At 43.6% G+C, this 17,193-nt stretch overlaps 1 protein-coding gene across 12 annotated transcripts in view; it reads right to left on the bottom strand.

The window, feature by feature from the left end:
* GRIN2B (glutamate ionotropic receptor NMDA type subunit 2B) overlaps positions 1–17,193 on the bottom strand; it is a 502,860-nt gene that overhangs the window by 46,137 nt on the left and 439,530 nt on the right. For all 12 annotated transcript variants that reach the window (XM_072798946.1, XM_072798943.1, XM_072798951.1 and 9 more), the window contains one exon: positions 15,823–16,052. In XM_072798946.1, coding sequence (XP_072655047.1) covers positions 15,823–16,052 — 230 coding nt within the window. The remainder of the gene's footprint in view (positions 1–15,822; positions 16,053–17,193) is intronic.

The raw sequence follows: 17,193 nt of genomic DNA, 5'->3' as shown, positions 1-17,193 counted from the left end.
AGAATGAGAAGGGACTAGAACTGGCTTTGTCAAAAGTGTGGTCAAAAAAGATTATGGGGCTCTAGTGGATCACAAGCTGCATGAGTTGACAATGCAATGTTGCTATTTAAATAGGGAGACTGTATTAGAAAGTATGGTAGGTGGGAAGGACAACATCAGGCCTGTGATGTACCACTGGGAGGGCTCCATGGTCATTGTGTGCTTGTTCTTTTCTGTAACTCACAATGGAGATTTGAGAAGGTTCAGAAAGTGAATGGAGGCAAGGAGAGCAAGTTTTAAGGTAAAAGGTTAAAAGATTGGGTTTACTTAATCTTGAAATGAGCACCCAAGGAAATTCCACTGTACTTAACATCTTCTGTTTTAAGAACTGTTTGAGTATCTGCCTCCCTCACTGGACTATGAGACAGAAGCTGTCTCAGCATGTCTCCAATACCTCACAGGTAAGGTTTCCATGAAATTTTAGGACATAACTAAAATCATACTAGCCACTTAGCACAAATTCAAAGTTAACTGGGTACCCTGTATTTTTTATTTGCTAAGTCTGGCAATCCTGTCCATAGAATAATTGATGGCCATCCCATAAATACTTGTTGAATTAATTACTATTATATACTAGGTATTATGTTAAGTGCAGGGAACAGAAAAACTTACATAAAAAGCCAGAAAGATGATATAACACAGGCCTTCATCAACCAAAGAACTGTGGAAAGGGGCAGGATTCTGGTAGGAAGTAGAATACCAGTTGAACAAGGGGGTTGCCAGGGAGATGAGGGCTTTCTGGAGAAACCCTTTGAGATAAAGAAGCACAACTATTGGTCATTCTTATTTGGGCCTCTAAGATTTAGCCCTGAACAGTGTGGCACCTGCTAGGACTCCTGAGATAAGACTGTGTGGTTGGACTCTGAGAACAAATTACAATAGCATGGCAACTATTTAGGATAGTTAAGAACATAATTCCCATTGCTAAATAAACTATTCAATGTGGATAATGATGGTGAAGCCAGGAATCTTATAAACTCTGGTTTCATCAATAATTGACAGCAAAGCTAAGGTTCTTTTCTAAGTCTCCAAGGGAGCCTGAGGTGGGAACAGTTAGGTCTACTTTTCCTGAGAGTCTGAAAGGACAAACAGACCACATGAGCAGGGAAGGCTTTAAGAGAAACCCAGTATTATAATCTGTCCACACCTGTAGGAAATTCTTTGGGGTGGAGCCCAGTAGTCCAATGAAATCTTCTTTGAAGTTATTGTTTTTTTTAAAAAAGTTATTGTTTTCTATCCCAGTGATGAATGGCAGATAGAGATTTGGAAACATCCACTGAGTTCTTACTCTGCACCTAGGAGGATCCTAAGTGCTTTCTCTCAAAAGACCCAGAAGGATGGCTAAAGAGGCATGGGGCACCTCTTGCCCATGGCAGTTACCCTTTCCCATGCATCCTTGGATCCAGAGCTATTTTCTGGGAATCTAAGCACTAAGGAGTGACTCCTCTATTCTCCCCTGCACACCTTTCCAGCCCTGACATATTACTTGCCCTTCACCAACACCCCTGCCCTGAGTCTCGCTGAAATAGGCAAGTATGGGGAGCCGGAAGGGTAGAGGAAGGACCAATCAGTGGGATCTAGAGTGGATCAGCAGCAATTTGTCTGTGGCTTTCAAGGTACATGTTAGTCATCTACTGGAAACAGCATGGGCTTTCTGAGATGGATTTAGGCACAAACCCTAGGTCTGCCATAGGATTCGGACCTAACATTTATTGAGGGATTAGTATACATGGGACACTGTTCTGCACACCTTCCAGGTATTCTAAGTCTTTAATAGTACAATAGCTATCATGTAGGTTACATTTTTATCCTCATTTTATAATTAGGAAACTGAAGCATTAGAGGCTTTTGGGAGCCCAGCCATACCACATACTTAGTTCTCTCTTCTGTAAAACAGAGTTAGCATTTGCGTAAAAGGTTTGAGAGGATACTCAAATGAGACAGAGAATATAAAGCGTCTAGCCCAGGGAATGCTACCCATGGTCACTAGTGACTGGTCCACTCTCTGAGGCTATAACTACAAGATGTGGCTTTTCGTAGTGATTACTATGGATGAGGGCCACAGTGGCTAACATTGCAAAAGAACACGTAATACAAAGGTCAATTTATTTTTGGCTTTGGAAATGCAATTTTTAATAGGCCGGCTCCTACCTATGAACACATTGTCCTCAACAGTTCATTTATAAATCAGCTGTTCAGAAACAGAAATAATATTTCCCCAGAGAAACAATACTGTAGATGGTTAGCTCATTAAAGACAATTTAATCCATAAGAGAGCAGAATTTTAGTGTTAATATTATTAGCTTCTGTTCTGGGAACATTCATTCACTTAACACACTTCTATGATGTAGGAGGCACTGTCCCAGGAGCTGAACAGAATTACTGAAAGCGTGTCTACTGCTTCAAGGACCTTACATTGTTGTGAAGGAAATAATAGGGATCTGATCACTGATTCCAGTGGATAGTAACTGACATGGCTTCGGGCTCTGGTAGGGGGACGGGTAGGCTACCTAGGGACAAGAGATGAGTGGCTGATAAAGTCCTGGAAGAAAGGATAAGGAACTCCCCTTCCTTGGGGTTAGGGCTAACTCTAGCACTACACTTCATACACTCATTCCCTGCTTCCTGGCTTAAGTGCCCCTTCAAGGCATCCCGACCTAACAGTCCCTATCTTCCTACATAATCCACATCCACAAAATTAAAACCCTTGCTTTTTTCAGTCCAAATAGATCACATCCAGGTGTTATGAGGGAGACGGTCTAAAAAAATGTCTCACTGATTTGTGATTAAACTATCACTCAAGGTCCCGAAGGCATTTCCACTTTAAGAAGCAGATGGTTTGAAACTTTTTTTTGTTTTTGATATAAATGTTTAAATCAGAAGTATAGGCACGTGAAACCATTTCAAAAAAAGTAATGGCCACTCAGACCAATTGGTCCAACTTGTAGACTGCCTTTGGAGCCATTTTCTTTCAGGGATGCTGACCTCTTCACTGAACACACATCCTCAGATACTGTAAGGATGTCATGTTGGTTTTAAGTGTACACAGTAGCTCACCTAGAGCACTGGTACTGCCAAAGAATAGAGGGCTAGTGGCGGAATGGCCATTTGTCTGGGTCATCTGTAACCTAGAAGGCCTTGTCTTGGAACACAGGTGTACTGGATGATGTATGATTTTATGACACTTCAAATCGAAAACTGAAACCACGTTATGAAGACTATTCCAGGGAGCTGGAAAGCCACCCAACTTCTCACCACCAAACTCCTCCTAGCCCCACTCCATGTCACCGAGACCACAGCTGCGAAGCAGAATGCCCCACACTGCTGCATGTGGTGTCTGGCTCTACCATCCCCACTGGAGAGGACCAGAGCGACAATTACATAATTTTGTTAAAAGCCTCTTTTCCATGACTTGGGGTTGAGGGGCGAGATCATAATTCCAATTCAAGAAATTCTGAATTGCAGAGGCAAGGCAACAAGGTGAGGAGCTATTAGAGAAGTTCACAACTGTCATTAGTAGGGATCAAATATCTCTTTCTCTGCATAGAGTAGTCTTTGAAAGAATGATTGGCTGAAAGGTATAGACCTTTTCCATATAAATTAATCTCATAATGTGAGATCTCAGCGTTTGTCGATTTCTTCCTCTGTGTGTGGGTGTGGACTGTTTTTGCCTATCTGCACAATGGCTCACACTTGACTTTGACCATAGGCATTCTGAGTGCCAGTACATTTGGGGTACACCTGACCCCATGCTTCTAGATGCCCTATGAAATATATTTATGATCGTCACCCCACAGGGGTGTTTAAGGAACCAAGTTGCTCTGTCTACATTATTTGGATTCCAAGTCATTTTGAATCTTGTCAGATCTAGTGGTGACCCTCCATGTGGGGGCCTGAGGTGCACCAGGGTAATGGGTGCTCTGGGAGTTTGTGCTGACTTTGACTCTGCCCTATTGCCACATGAAGCCTTCTCAGCCTTCTCCAGTCAGCATCAGAGGATTAGAACAACTCCTCTGGCAGCAGCTTCTTCTCATTAGCAACCTGGAATCACTGCTGTGCTGAAGGCTGCATTGTTCTTCCACGTTTGAATATCAATTTGCATAATGAAGCAGGTGAGAGCGCCTCTTGCCCGTTCAGGCAGCCCTGATTGGCAGAGAGAGAGGGATTTGTACATAATTGGCCGCAATTAATTTGACGCGCTTTTATAAGGAGAATAGGAAAAAGCAGAAAATTGCTCAGTGCTCCAAGGCAGAGCTGCATCTGCACCCTCTGTGGTATATGTGTGTGTTTGCAGTGATGGGTGGGTGTGTCATGCACAGGCATGTGAGTGGTAAACTTGTGTGTTCAAATGCAATTTTTTTTTTCTGGGAGCAAAAAAAGGCTCATTCCCCAGAGGTTCTTGTGCCTGGGAGGTCTGTGGCTGCAGCGTCCTTCATAATGCAATGCTGTTAGCCATCTTGTTCAATTTGTATTTGAGGCCACTAGGAGACATCATTAGACATTCTAGCATTCTTTCTTTAGTACCAGGATGACACCCAGCTCAACATCTCTTTTGTACTCAGTCCAAAAAAGGCTGAGTCCCAGCTGTCTCGGGGTCTGTTGGCAATCAGTTCTTGCAAGAAACTGAACCGGCTTGCACTTAACTCAGAACACACTGGGGTGCTAGTGATAAGCTGAGAGATGTGTGAGCACATTTTCAGGAATGAAGCATTTAGCAATTTTAATATCAAGGTGGTTTATGGACTAAAGCTACTCATGGTCTCCTTGCCACGGGTACTTGAGAAACAGCCAGTACTGTTCTTGCCTTATTTTCATCCTAGGCTGAAGACAGAGGGGTGCTGTAGGGTATGTTTCCCTCCTCTCCAATTCTTTCCTCTTCCTCTTTCCTCTAAGAGGAAGGTTCCTGAGAGTGAGATCTTCCTTTCTAGCTGGAGTAAGTAGGCACATTGGTTTCTTCCTAGAAGAGAAAAAGCTTAGCGCCCAACGACAGTCTGTGTCTGTTTGACTCATTCACCCAGTCAACTCTCATTAAGTCAGTGGCTTTTAAATGTGCAAGAGGCTCTGAGTTCAGAAACAAAGACAACAGAGCCCTTGCTGGAGATACTCCCAGATTCATGGGAACAAAGTCTTTTTGAAGTTCCTGTGCACTTATGGCTGGGTAGAAAGTGGTCTATCTTCTCCCCGGGGCGGGGAGTGGGGGGTGGTCCACAATCACTACCCCCTCTCAAGAAGATCTGAGGAGCCAGGCCAGACAGGATTCCCATAAAAGGGGGCTTGACTGGATTCTGCTGCCTTAGGCCAACACCTCCAGAAGCACACAGAGAAGTCCCAGGGCTATGTGGGTGTGGTAATATGGGGCAGCTGCATATCATATCATATCCTGGGGGCAGCTCTCCTGGGGGCAGCTCTCCTCATATCAAATCCTGACACCCTCTCTTGCTGGTTGTGGACTTCGGTGCATCTGCTTAACCCTTACATACTCTCCTCATTTGTAAAATGACATCAGTAATATTTACTTTAAAGGGTGGGTATGAGGCCTAAAAGTAGGAACAAATGTGAAAAGTCTAACAGCAGACACATAGCAGATGTCCATTAAATAGTTCAATAAATATTCAATAAGAAGGGCAGAGAATATCAGGCCGATTTGGCTCCAGGAATCCCAGCGACTATGAGCTGGCCAAAATAAAAGTCGAAGGGAAGCCAGCTATTACAGATCTTGTGTTCTAGCTGTTCTCCTCCCACTCTGGGGTGGAGAGCAAGGCAGTGGAGACAGGAGAGATCCCTGGAGGCAGGAAAGCCCTCACTTGAGGGGGCTTGGTGGTGATCCAGCACAGACGGTCTCTATGCATGGCCAGCATTCAAAGCAGAACTTCCTCCATGTCAGACAAGTTCATGAGTTCTCCAGATAATCTCTCAAAGTAAGGACGTTGGTCTGCCCCTCCCTGAATGCAGCTGGTTGCTTACATGGGTCCCTTCTGCTTTGCCATTTGAGGACACCCCTCCTGTGTACTTCTGTTTTGGCTGCCTCATCCTCAGGAGGAAGACCTTGAGCAGGGGATCTTTAAAAACATCTGCCTCCACTTCTGGCCCAGACTGACTCCCTCCTGTCCATGTGGCCTTATCTAGACTTGAGGAACAAAGGCCCACCCATCATGTGACTGGCTGGAGCCAAGACCTGTCACCCTTGATCCTCTCAGGTACAGGTCGAATGCCAGCCCTTCTCCATTTTAACTGCAAGTGGTGAATACCAAGCTCTCCAAATGACCCCTTCAAAACTCCTTCAGTAGGTTTGAGGGGAGTGGGAAAAAATGGGGAGGGGGGGAATGTCATAGCCCTCTAGTAACCTCCCCCAAAGAAATTTGTCCTCATGACCCTCTTCATACCTGTGGTTTCCCAGCTACTTCCTGCCAGGTCCTGTTAGGTGGGAGCTTCCCACCTGACTTTTACTTCTACCTGAATGGACAGAGTCCTATTTATTTAAAAAAGTTCCCCAAGTGACTTTGATATTCATAGTCTGCTCTATCCTACCCCTTCCCAGGCAGCAACTTTTCCTGTGTCCCTGCAACAGAAAGATCTATTTGGACAGACTAGCCATATAATTTTAAAAGTGAAGGCCTGAAACTCTGATCTTCCTCCTTCTGACTGAACTCCTGAAGGTCCAAGCTGCGCACACACCTTGAGGGAGCCTCTTGTCTACTTATTTTCTTCTTTTCAATAGGGCAGCTCTCAGGGTCATATTGGCCTGGAGACACTGCCCTTGAAACTCTGAATCAGAGCCCCCCAGACAAGACTGGATGAAGTACCAGAGGAGACACGGGGTATGGATGGTCTCTTAATGGATCTCTGTGAGCCATGCTGGAGAGGAAAACCCAGCATCCATCTGTGAACCACATGGTTGGACTTCCGGCATTCTCAGGCCCCCACTGGCCCCAGCACATGCCCAGCTGTGCAGAAAGCTTCCAAAAATATAACAGGCCTCACACAGTCCACTGGGAGCCTATCTACTCTTGCCATCATTATGACAAAGAAGGGGGTGGGGGGGACTGGAAGGGCAAAAGGCTGAAGCATCCACAAAGCCCAGAGCCTGCACAGACCACAACATTTACTGTGGATACAACTGTGACATCCCTAAACCCTGATTCATTTTAGGCCTGATGCCTTTGGCCACATATAAATTTTTGTGGCTACATTAATTTGTCTCAAAGGATTTGAACTTGGTTGCCCAGCATGAAACACTAATTCTTAATAAATCCTCAACCCACAGGCCAAGATTTATTGTGCATTTAAAAGTTGAGCCCCCTAATAGTAAAACACTTATTTTTAGTTTTTGTTTTTCAGGAGTGAGAAAAGGATGTTAAGGACTTCTCTTATGTTTCTTTGATGTAAATAAATTTCAGAATGAAGAAATTGCCTTCAGTAGCCAGCTAAGTGGGATCTCTGTCTTCCCTTAGGTCCAGAGACTCAGATATAAGTAGATTCCATCATCCCTGGGAGCCCCTTGTTCTTCCCAGCCTGGGAGAGATGGCCTGGTGGAGAGAGGCTGGAGACAGAAGCCACACAGATAAATTCATATGATCCAACCAGTTCAAAGAAGTACTCAAGCTTCTCCCTACTCCCAGAGTACCTAAAACTTAAATACAGCATGCCATGCTCTATGCTTTGATTTCTGTTAACTGAAATCATTTGTTGCCTATTGCTAGCTTTTATTTGGGGCCCAGTTCAATTCAATTGAGGTGGGGGAAATTACAAATTCATACTCGTGCTAGTTTATTTTTAAAAATATTATGGCTCCAGGAAATAATATGGCTTCTATTCCTCCAATGTCTTACTTAGGGACATCTTTCTAAGAAGAGTTATGTAGAGCCAAAGATTGGTTCTGATGGTTTGCTTTTCCTTTTCCTTTTCTTTCTTTCCTTCTTCCTTCCTTCCTGCCTTCATTTCATTTTGTTCTGATTCATTTCACAGAAAGATGGTTCTGCTCATATCAACAGAACGAGACAAACCTTCTTTCTCCAGGTAAGAAAGTCTTCCTCAGATCCATGTTGTAAAGCTTATGTTCTGTGCACCTGGGAAACTCATGTTCCTAATGTAGCTTTGTGTCAAGTTCCTAGATACCCAGTTATCCTGTTGTCTATATGTACTTTGGAGGATGCATATACAGTTATCTTTGAACAATACAATTTTGAACTGCCCATTTTTTTTGATACAGTACTATAAATATATTTTCTCTCATGATTTTTTTCTTTTTAGGGAGAGAGCTTGAGTGGAGGGGGGAGGGGCAGAGAGAGAAAGGGAGAGAAATCCTCAAGCAAAGTCCTCACTAAGCATGGAGTCTGACCCTGCACTCGATTGCAGGACCCTGAAATCATGACCTGAGCTGAACTCAAGAACCAGATGCTCAACCCCTGAGCCACCTGCACACCCCATCTTCCTTATGATTTTCTTAATAACATTTTTTTCTCTAGCTTTATTGTAAGGATGCAGTATGTAATATATAAATATACAACATATGTGTTAATCAACTATTTATGTAATTGGTAAGCCTTCTAGCCAACAATAAGCTATTAGCAGTTAAGTTTCTGGAGGATCAAAACTTACACTCAGATTTTTTACTGTGCAGGGGATTGGTGCCCCTACTTCATGTTGTTCAAAGGCCAACTGTATATATACATGTGCATGTATCTGTGTGTACATATATACACATATGAACACACATGTACATACATGCATGCTCATTCCTGGCTAACATAGAATCTAACAAGGAAGATACGTTCACCCACATGAAGAGAGGACACCTGTTTACCTTTATTGAGAAAAACATCACCTGTGCCTTATGATCAAATAAAGTCCCTAAGAGTTCTGTGATTTGAACTGTGCAACACAATTCAGAATATGAGAGGGGTGCATTAATAAGATTTTTCCTAGAGAAGAGTTGTGGAAATGATACATCGTACAAAAACATGTCCTCAATCCCCTTTGACAATGATGTTACTATGAAGTAGTCTAGTAGAAGGTTGTGTGGGAAGTGTACACACATAGAACATACTGAATGCTGTGACAAACTAATGGTAATCAGGCTCAAGGACAAAGCAAATGGGAGCACACAATGATGCTTAGGTTTTTTACTGCCTCCCTAAAATTTAGCAGCATGGAGAAGATTCCGTGGTATGTAAAACACGTCTCTGCAATCTTCAGTGTGATAGAGATCAATTCTTTGAAGCAAAGGAGATTCCTGAGAAGAGGATGTGAACTGGATCCTGTTGTAAGAAATATCCATCTTGGAAGAATGGGGCTGGATGCTGATAGAGGAGACTGAAACGAGTAGGAGAAACCCCAAAGTCTAACGTCTGTACGGAGCTCAGAGAGCAGGTTGTAAGAAAGTCACAAAGGCCCTGTATTAGTTTCCTGGGGCTGCCATAACAAACTACCATGGACATGATGCCTTAAAACAACATTATTTTCACACAGTTCTGGAGGCCAGAGGTCCAAAATCAAAGTGCCAGTGCTGTGCTTCTTCCAGAGGATCTAGGGAAGAATCTGTTCCTTGCCTCTTCCAGCTTCCAGATTGCTCCTGTAGTTCCAACACTCCAATCTCTGCTCCTGCCTCCCCCTGATCTTCTCTTCTCAGTCAAATCTCTGCCTTTCTCTTATAAGGACACTTGTCATTGGATTAAGCCTGGACAATCTAACCTGGATAATCTAAGATGATCTTATCATGAGATCCTTAACTTAATTACATCTGCAAAAATAGATCTTTTTTTTTTTTTTTTCCCCAAATAATGGTAACACTCAGAGGATCCAGGGGTTAGGACATGGATGGATCTTTTGGGAGGGGAGGTCCATTTAACCCATGAGAAGCTCCAACAGTACAGCAGAGGTGAGAGGTGAGGAATCCTGTGTGGGAAGCCATGGAATGTCGGGAAGCAGGTGGTCACTCAAAGAAAGAGGACAAGGTGAAGCCTGATGCTGTGAAGGGGTACATGGAAAGGAGAAAATGAAGGCTCTGGGCCCCCCTTGTGAGCCCAGTAGTTAGCACCAAGCCATCGGCATCCTAGGACTGGGAGGGTGACCACTGCAAAGCACCACTGGATGTCTCAGTCAAGGCGTCTGGGTAGGTCAAAAATGGACTCAGGAATTAGGAACAAGCAGACGTAGTCCCATTCTCAAATAACACTAGCAAAGTGGTGAGAGTCAACCCTGAGCAACTGGATGCATGGGTGAAGGAACGAGGGAGGCTCAGTACTTGGATAGTAGCCTATGTACAATGTCAGATTGGTTCTGGTAACTGAGAGACAAAGGGGCAGGAGTCCCTTCCCTTACACATGCATGCCCTCTCCCCTGTGTCATCCCAGGCTTCTGGGTGTTTTCTTTTCTTATTTCCTCCAGAATTGCTCTTGACCAGCTGCTACAAGAGGACCAGTTGCTTGACAAGTCCGCAGGACTCCCACGCAAGAAATCACACCCTATTTTACTCAGCTACCTGAAGGTCCAGTCCAGGCCCTCATTTCTAGCTCTCTGGCTAGTTAGTCATGCCTGCTACTTTCCATAGTAAGCTATTTTTGGCTCAGTATTTGGTGTTCTGACCAAGATTGTCTGCTCCAGGACCAAGGTGTGACAGATCAGGCTTGAGGTCAGCTGTCTCTCACTGGCTTTCAGCCTAAAATTAATAGGGCAAGGAAGACACATCTGTACAGTAGAAATCATGGCCCATTTCCTCATGTGCTCAAATACCATTCAATCATTACATATCAGTGTACTGTGGTATAATTATGCTTATCACCAGGCCGGTTTTCTTCCAGAACGCATACTGACTTGTCCACACATTGATTTAAAAGTCCTACACTGTCTACATTCCAAAAGGATATAAGGTGACTCCAAGGTGCTATGGGACTTCACATGGAATAATCATTATCTAGAAAAGCCATGGGTCCTCGTTTGGTTGTTAGAAAGCTGTCTTGATTGCACCTCCAGTGTTGCTGGGAAAGGTGGTTGCCCTCATTAATTAGACAAGCACCTTTTGGACATTTTAAAGTTAATAAAAATTCCTACAGTTCCTTGAGGAAAAGAATTGCAAAATATACTGTGGGCACATGTGACATTGGTGGGAGGGGTGTGTGAAGCAGGATGTATCCGAACACCCTTGGGAAGCCAATGGTCAGATGGCAGCCTCTGCTTCCTTCACCCCTGACTCCAAAAGGGCCCCTTCTTGTTCTCAGTGCCACCCCTCTCTCACCTTCCAACAGTGGCTTCAAGCTCAAGGTTGCAACACGCTCAATATAAAGTCCATTTGTGGGCCATCAGCCTGTACAAGTACTAGAAAGTGCCATCCGTCTCTGTTATAAGTAATGCCTCTGAAAAACTTCTTAAAGAAAGTATAAATGTTACAATACTCTGTAATTACTGGGATCAGTTCATCAGATAGCTGCTTTCTGAGAGAGGAAAAGGATCTACCTTGTTATGCTCTGACTAGGTAAATGAGAGGATAGGAAGGAAGAAGGTGAATGAAAACAAGCTCTGGGATCTAAACAGGATGGCACACTGGTCAGGGGCTGTGGGTAGCAAAGCACATGAGGAGGGAAATGATTTAACCCTTCCCAGCTTCAGTTTCCTCATCGACAGATAAAAACATTAAGAGCAGCATTACATAAGATAACCTGTGTAATGTCACTGGCCTTATGCCTGCCTTGTACGAGCTGAAAAAAATGTTCAAGCTGAGATATTCTTGTTGAAGTTCTATTAATAATGATGATGATTGTTATTACCATTATCCATAGCAGAAGTAGTAATGATAGTCCAGGTGGTGGCAATGTAAGGTGACCTCTGGGTTTAGTGAAACTGATAGAGAAAGTCATTAAATGAGAGAATCAAAAAGTAAATGACTAAGTAGGGGCAGGGGTGTCAATACCGATCCTTAGTGACATCATAACTTTGTCTGGGATGAGCTACAAGGGAGATGTCCTGGCAAAGTGATTTTCTAGCCAAATGCACAGGGACTCAAACCTTTAGCTCTGTCACTTGAGAATGTGTGACTTTAGGGAAGTCAGTAAACTTTGCAGAGTCTCAGTGTCTTTTTTGTAAAATGGGAATAAACATTGTGTACTATGTGTGCAGAGAACACATATAAAATAGAAGTAACATGCGTAATGAACCTAGGGTCCAGCAAATATGTCCCTTCCTTCACCTGGTGGCCAAGTTCTTTCTCCTCCTTTCTATGGCTGACAGACTGCAAAATGAGGTGGGAAATAGGAGAATGAGCATGGTGGGCTCTTTGTTAAGAGAAGAGAGATGTCACCAGTTTCCTTACATTCTCCTCCCACTGGGAGAACTGATGGAAGGTACAGTAGGGCTGCTAAATGTTAGAACTTGCACCCATATTTAGTTACAGCATGTAGTGGAATAATTCTGAATTCACTGATGTAATGTGCTACTGCAAGATGGAAGCCATCCAGTGAAGAAGAGCCTCAAAATAGGTTTTCATGGAAATTTAACTCTGAACATTCTGACTTGGTACCTTACCATAAATGAGATCTGGAAACACTTTTCTGCCATAAAATTAAAGATAGTTTCCTAAAGATAAATAAATTTAATGGCTATAAATACCTTCCCATCATCACTCCAAGATATTTACCATTTGATCTGAGTTATAATGGAAGACATGCCATCCGTGACAGTCAAAACAAGTTTAAGAACTCCTTTCCATTTTTAATGTTACTTTCCTTGATGAAAATTTAATTTCATTGAAAAAAGAATCTTCAAAATCACCTCATTTTTATTCACAATGTTCCTGTCTTGACGACTTCATTCTTTACATTTCTTTTTCTAAATTCATAGAATACACTTGCTGTCATGCAAAGTCAGGCCCAAGACTTTGTTTTCTTAAGGTGTTGTGAAGGGAAACTAGTATCAATTTTGACATTTTAAGTGCACTTTCAGAAAACTCTCTTTCTGATTTATATTAGCATTCCTGACACTGATATGCGTTATATGTCATTAGTTACTTAAATGTTTTCTATAATTATGTAAATTATGTTGACACTGCCTAGTCGGAAGCTTACACTTTACTATTTTGTCATTTGCGAAGTTCTAAAATGCATCTGATAACCATTTGCAAGTATTTTCAAATTAGACAGTTGTTAAAGGGTTCTTGCTCTCTTGTTGCTTTCTCTGTCTACAATGCTTAGTCCTCTGCCTTGCGTGAGAGGCACTTCAGTAAATATATCCTGTCTTCCTCTCCCAATAGACTTAAAAAAACCTACACAGGATAATCCAAGTTATGGTCATTACCCTGATGGGGGCTCATGGTCAGATGGGGGAGATACAGTCAGGTCCAGGTCTCCAGATTATTACAAGACAATATGGACGACAGGTGTTATTAATAAAGGGATGAATGACTGCCACGTCGGAGGAGAGAATGACTTAGGGTCCAGATGAGCCAAGGAAAGCTCCACAAATTAAGTGACCTCTAATCTGGGTCTTGAAAGTTCAGTAGGAGTTTGGTGAATGAAGAAATCAGGAGAAGAACATCCCAGGCAGATGTACAGATAAAGGCATGGCCAGGAGGATGAGAAGTCAAGGAAGCTTGGAACGTAGGCTGCGAGAGCCTAAGCAGTGGCTGACTAGATGGAAGAGCTGGAGCACAATGGGAATCATATGTAAAGGCCTGGAAAGGCGCATCAGAAAAAAAAAAGTTTTTATTCTACATGCAGTGGAGTCACTGAAGTTGTTTATGCAAAGAACCAATGGGATCTAACTTCTCAGAACATAGCCAACATGGTGTGGAGGACAGACAAGTGCACAGCCTCTCTGCTTTAAGCAGCCTTGAGCGATACATTCTTTCAAAACCACGGAAGGGAAAACAATCTCCTTGCACCTTAATCATTCTTCTTTCAAATAGGAAATCATATGGTCATTGATGGGTGGCTCATGAATATATGAGAAAGATAAATACAGCATCCTAAGCATTCCTCAGAGATACTTGAAGAAAACATGATAAATATGGTGGCTCTCTCACTTAGTAGCCCAGAGCTCCAAGAGGGACTGTGGTTCACAGTACCTCTGCCATATTATTGACTGCATGGCAATATGGTTCTGCCATATTGTGTGTGGGGACATGCTCCACCAAACCTCTCCACGGTATGATGTCAGCCATGCCTCTGCCAAATCCACATGTGAGGACATGGTCCACCATGCTGCTGCCACATCCATGTCTTAGGATGGGCACGGTCCACCTCACCTATGCCACGTTCAAGTATAGAGCCCTGATAAAGTCGTTCCTAACTCCACCCTGCCCATGCTATGGCAACAGGCACAAAGATTGGTGTAACAGGAGATGAAGGGAGGTATCTAGTTCAACTTTTCTGAGCCAGGATCATAATGATGAAAGATGTTGACGAAGGAGCAAAGAGAAATGTTTAAAATGAATTAAGTAATAAATGCATGAATCTATGAATAAATGAATAACAAACCATATGTTAGAAAAGTAAATAAAAACCTAAAATAATGGAGAAGGACCTACAAGAGGGGTATTATTTTCAGAAATAAAGAAGAAAATAAAGGAAGACAAATTAGAGGAAGAGATAATGTGAAAAGGTAAACACAGTGAACGATCCATATATGTACATACACACATATATATTTTTCATTCTCTAGATGTTTCTTTACTTTCCTTACATGCTTTTGAGAGTTCTTGGTGAGTAGAGATGAATAGATGGAGAAATCAGAACCTGTGCTTTCAAAAAGTCTGGCTCTTCCCTCTTACTCTTCTCAAACCATCTGTTAAGGGCTGAAAGTTTTATTTGGGGGAAACCTAGGCCCCATTAGAAATCATTAGCTATCTGACCTATCCTTTCCAAACACACGTGTCCATATCTCATAGCTTCCATCCTGGTGAAAGGGGTGGGAAGTCACATTTTCTAAAACTTAAGGAAACAAAGGGTGGGAAATTTGTTCTGAGAGAAAGTCTCCAGAATTATGTGGCAGCATCTGTGAGTTTTACTGGCCACTCCTTGGAGGTAGCTCCTATCACTCATCTCAGACCAGCCCAGCCCTCATGGTTTCAGGAGACAGAATGCCCGCAGAGACTGTGATGCTTCAAGCAAACTCTAGAGAGTGTGGCATTTAGGACAGGTTTGGCACATCCTCGTCCAGAAAAGACACAAACCTGCAGATACTTTCCTTCCTCTCTCAGCAGCATAGCCCGGCAGGGAGGCCTGCAATTGGTATATGGGGGCTACCTATTCATCGGCACCACACAGGGCAATCATTGAGTTAAATAGCAGTTAGTTCTCTTCGGGAACAATGTGAACCACCCTCTCTCTTAGCCCTAGGAACACAGGAGCATGCCCATGAACAAACGGAGAGCCCACGGCTGAATACCACTGGGAGGAAAATGAAGGCCACAATGGGCCAGCACTCTCAGTGTGGGTGCAGGGGGCGGCCCTCTAATAACACACCAAACGGGCGGCCCTGTGCTCACGGGCCACCCAAGCACGTCCAGCGGGAGGTACCATGTTCTTGGGAAGCCACTAACATGCCAAGCCCCTTATTTGCAGCCTGGGGCACACTTGTGCCAACCTTTCACAAATCAGGAAGCGAAGGTGCAGCACCATTATTTCAGTAGGGAAATGGATTTTTGCTGCCACGTCTCAGTGTAAGCAAGTGTAAGAAAGACCTGCCGATTCTATAGAGGGAGAAAATGAACAGGTACGCGAGAACGTGCTGTATGGCTCAGAGCGGGACTGAGGGAAATACGGGGTGGGGGAGGTTCTCAGGTGGTTCTCTTACCTTTTTGTCACTCAGGCCAGAAACCTGGTCCACATACTCTTCTTGGATCATGAAGGCAGCTAAGTTGGCAGTGTAGCTGGCCAGGAAGATGACGGCAAAGAAGGCCCACACCGACACCATGATCTTGGAAGTGGTCCCCTTTGGGTTCTGCACGGGTACGGAGTTGTTAAACACCAGACCCCACAGTAACCAAATAGCTTTGCCGATGGTAAAAGACGGGCCACCTGGCTCTGCCGGGATCAAAAGACAGGGACAGAAAGGTAAGACAGAGTCACTGGTTCTATGTAAACCAACAGATACACGGAGCTGGGTGAGTTCCTGCTCAGAGCAGGAAACCCTCCGACTAAGATACAGACACTTTAAGTTGAGTTTATGCCTCTCTTCTCCTGGGACCATCAGGAAGGCAGGAGAAGGTTATTTCTTTTTTTTTTTTTAATTTAAATTCAATTAATCAACATCTAGCACATCATTTATTTCCGATGTAGAGTTCAATGATTCATCGGTTGCATTTAACAGTCGGTGCTCATCACATCACGTGCCCTCCTTCATGGCCATCACCCAGTTACCCCATCACCCCACCCACCTCCCCTCCAGCAACCTTCAGCTTGTTTCTTTTAAGAGTCTCCTACGGTTTATCTTCCTGTCTGAGGACTTCCCATTCAGTTTTCCCTCCTTTCCCCTATGATCCTCTGCGCTATTTCATATATTCCACATATGAGTGAAACCATATGATAATTGTCTTTCTCTGATTGACTTATCAGAAGAGGTTTCTTTGGAAGAAAATCCAGGGGCCTGTCGGTGTGTGTGTGATCCTGCTTCAACTAGTGTTCAGGACTCAGCCAGGGCACTGGAGAAGCCCCCTTCCTGCCCCCATGCATACAAGACCCTCAAGACCACATCCAAACTGAACAGCAAAGGCAACTACCCCACTATTGTCACACTCGTGTCCTTATTATTGCCATTCCTGAAATTTATATTTCTATCTACCAGGAAAGGATTTCAACTTTAAGAAAGGTCAACAAGAATTAGAGAGAACGTTCTACCACTGTCATGGGCCTCCTGCAATTTTATTCACACTGCTGCTAGATGCCTTTGAAAGTCCCTTATCCTCATTTTTCTTTAGCTTCGAGCGCTTAGCACTAAATGTTTCAACCCCACTCCAATGCCAACACATCCTAACTGGGCTTCCTACCATGGTAGCTTCTGTGTAAAAGATATCAGGAAGGCCAGAGAAGAAATCACAGATGGCTGGCTTTGCCACACTCTCTGAGGGCAGAAAGGCAGACTGTCTTTGACTCTCCTCCACCCAACCTTTATATGCACAGTGGCAGGTCTTCTGCTCCTAGATTTATTGTGGTCTCAATGCTTTCA

The sequence above is a fragment of the Canis lupus genome, chromosome 25 (assembly GCF_048164855.1).
Source record: "Canis lupus baileyi chromosome 25, mCanLup2.hap1, whole genome shotgun sequence".
Taxonomy (NCBI): Eukaryota; Metazoa; Chordata; class Mammalia; order Carnivora; family Canidae; genus Canis; species Canis lupus.
The sequence above is the reverse complement of the archived record's forward strand: the minus strand, read 5'-3'. Positions and strand labels throughout refer to the sequence as shown.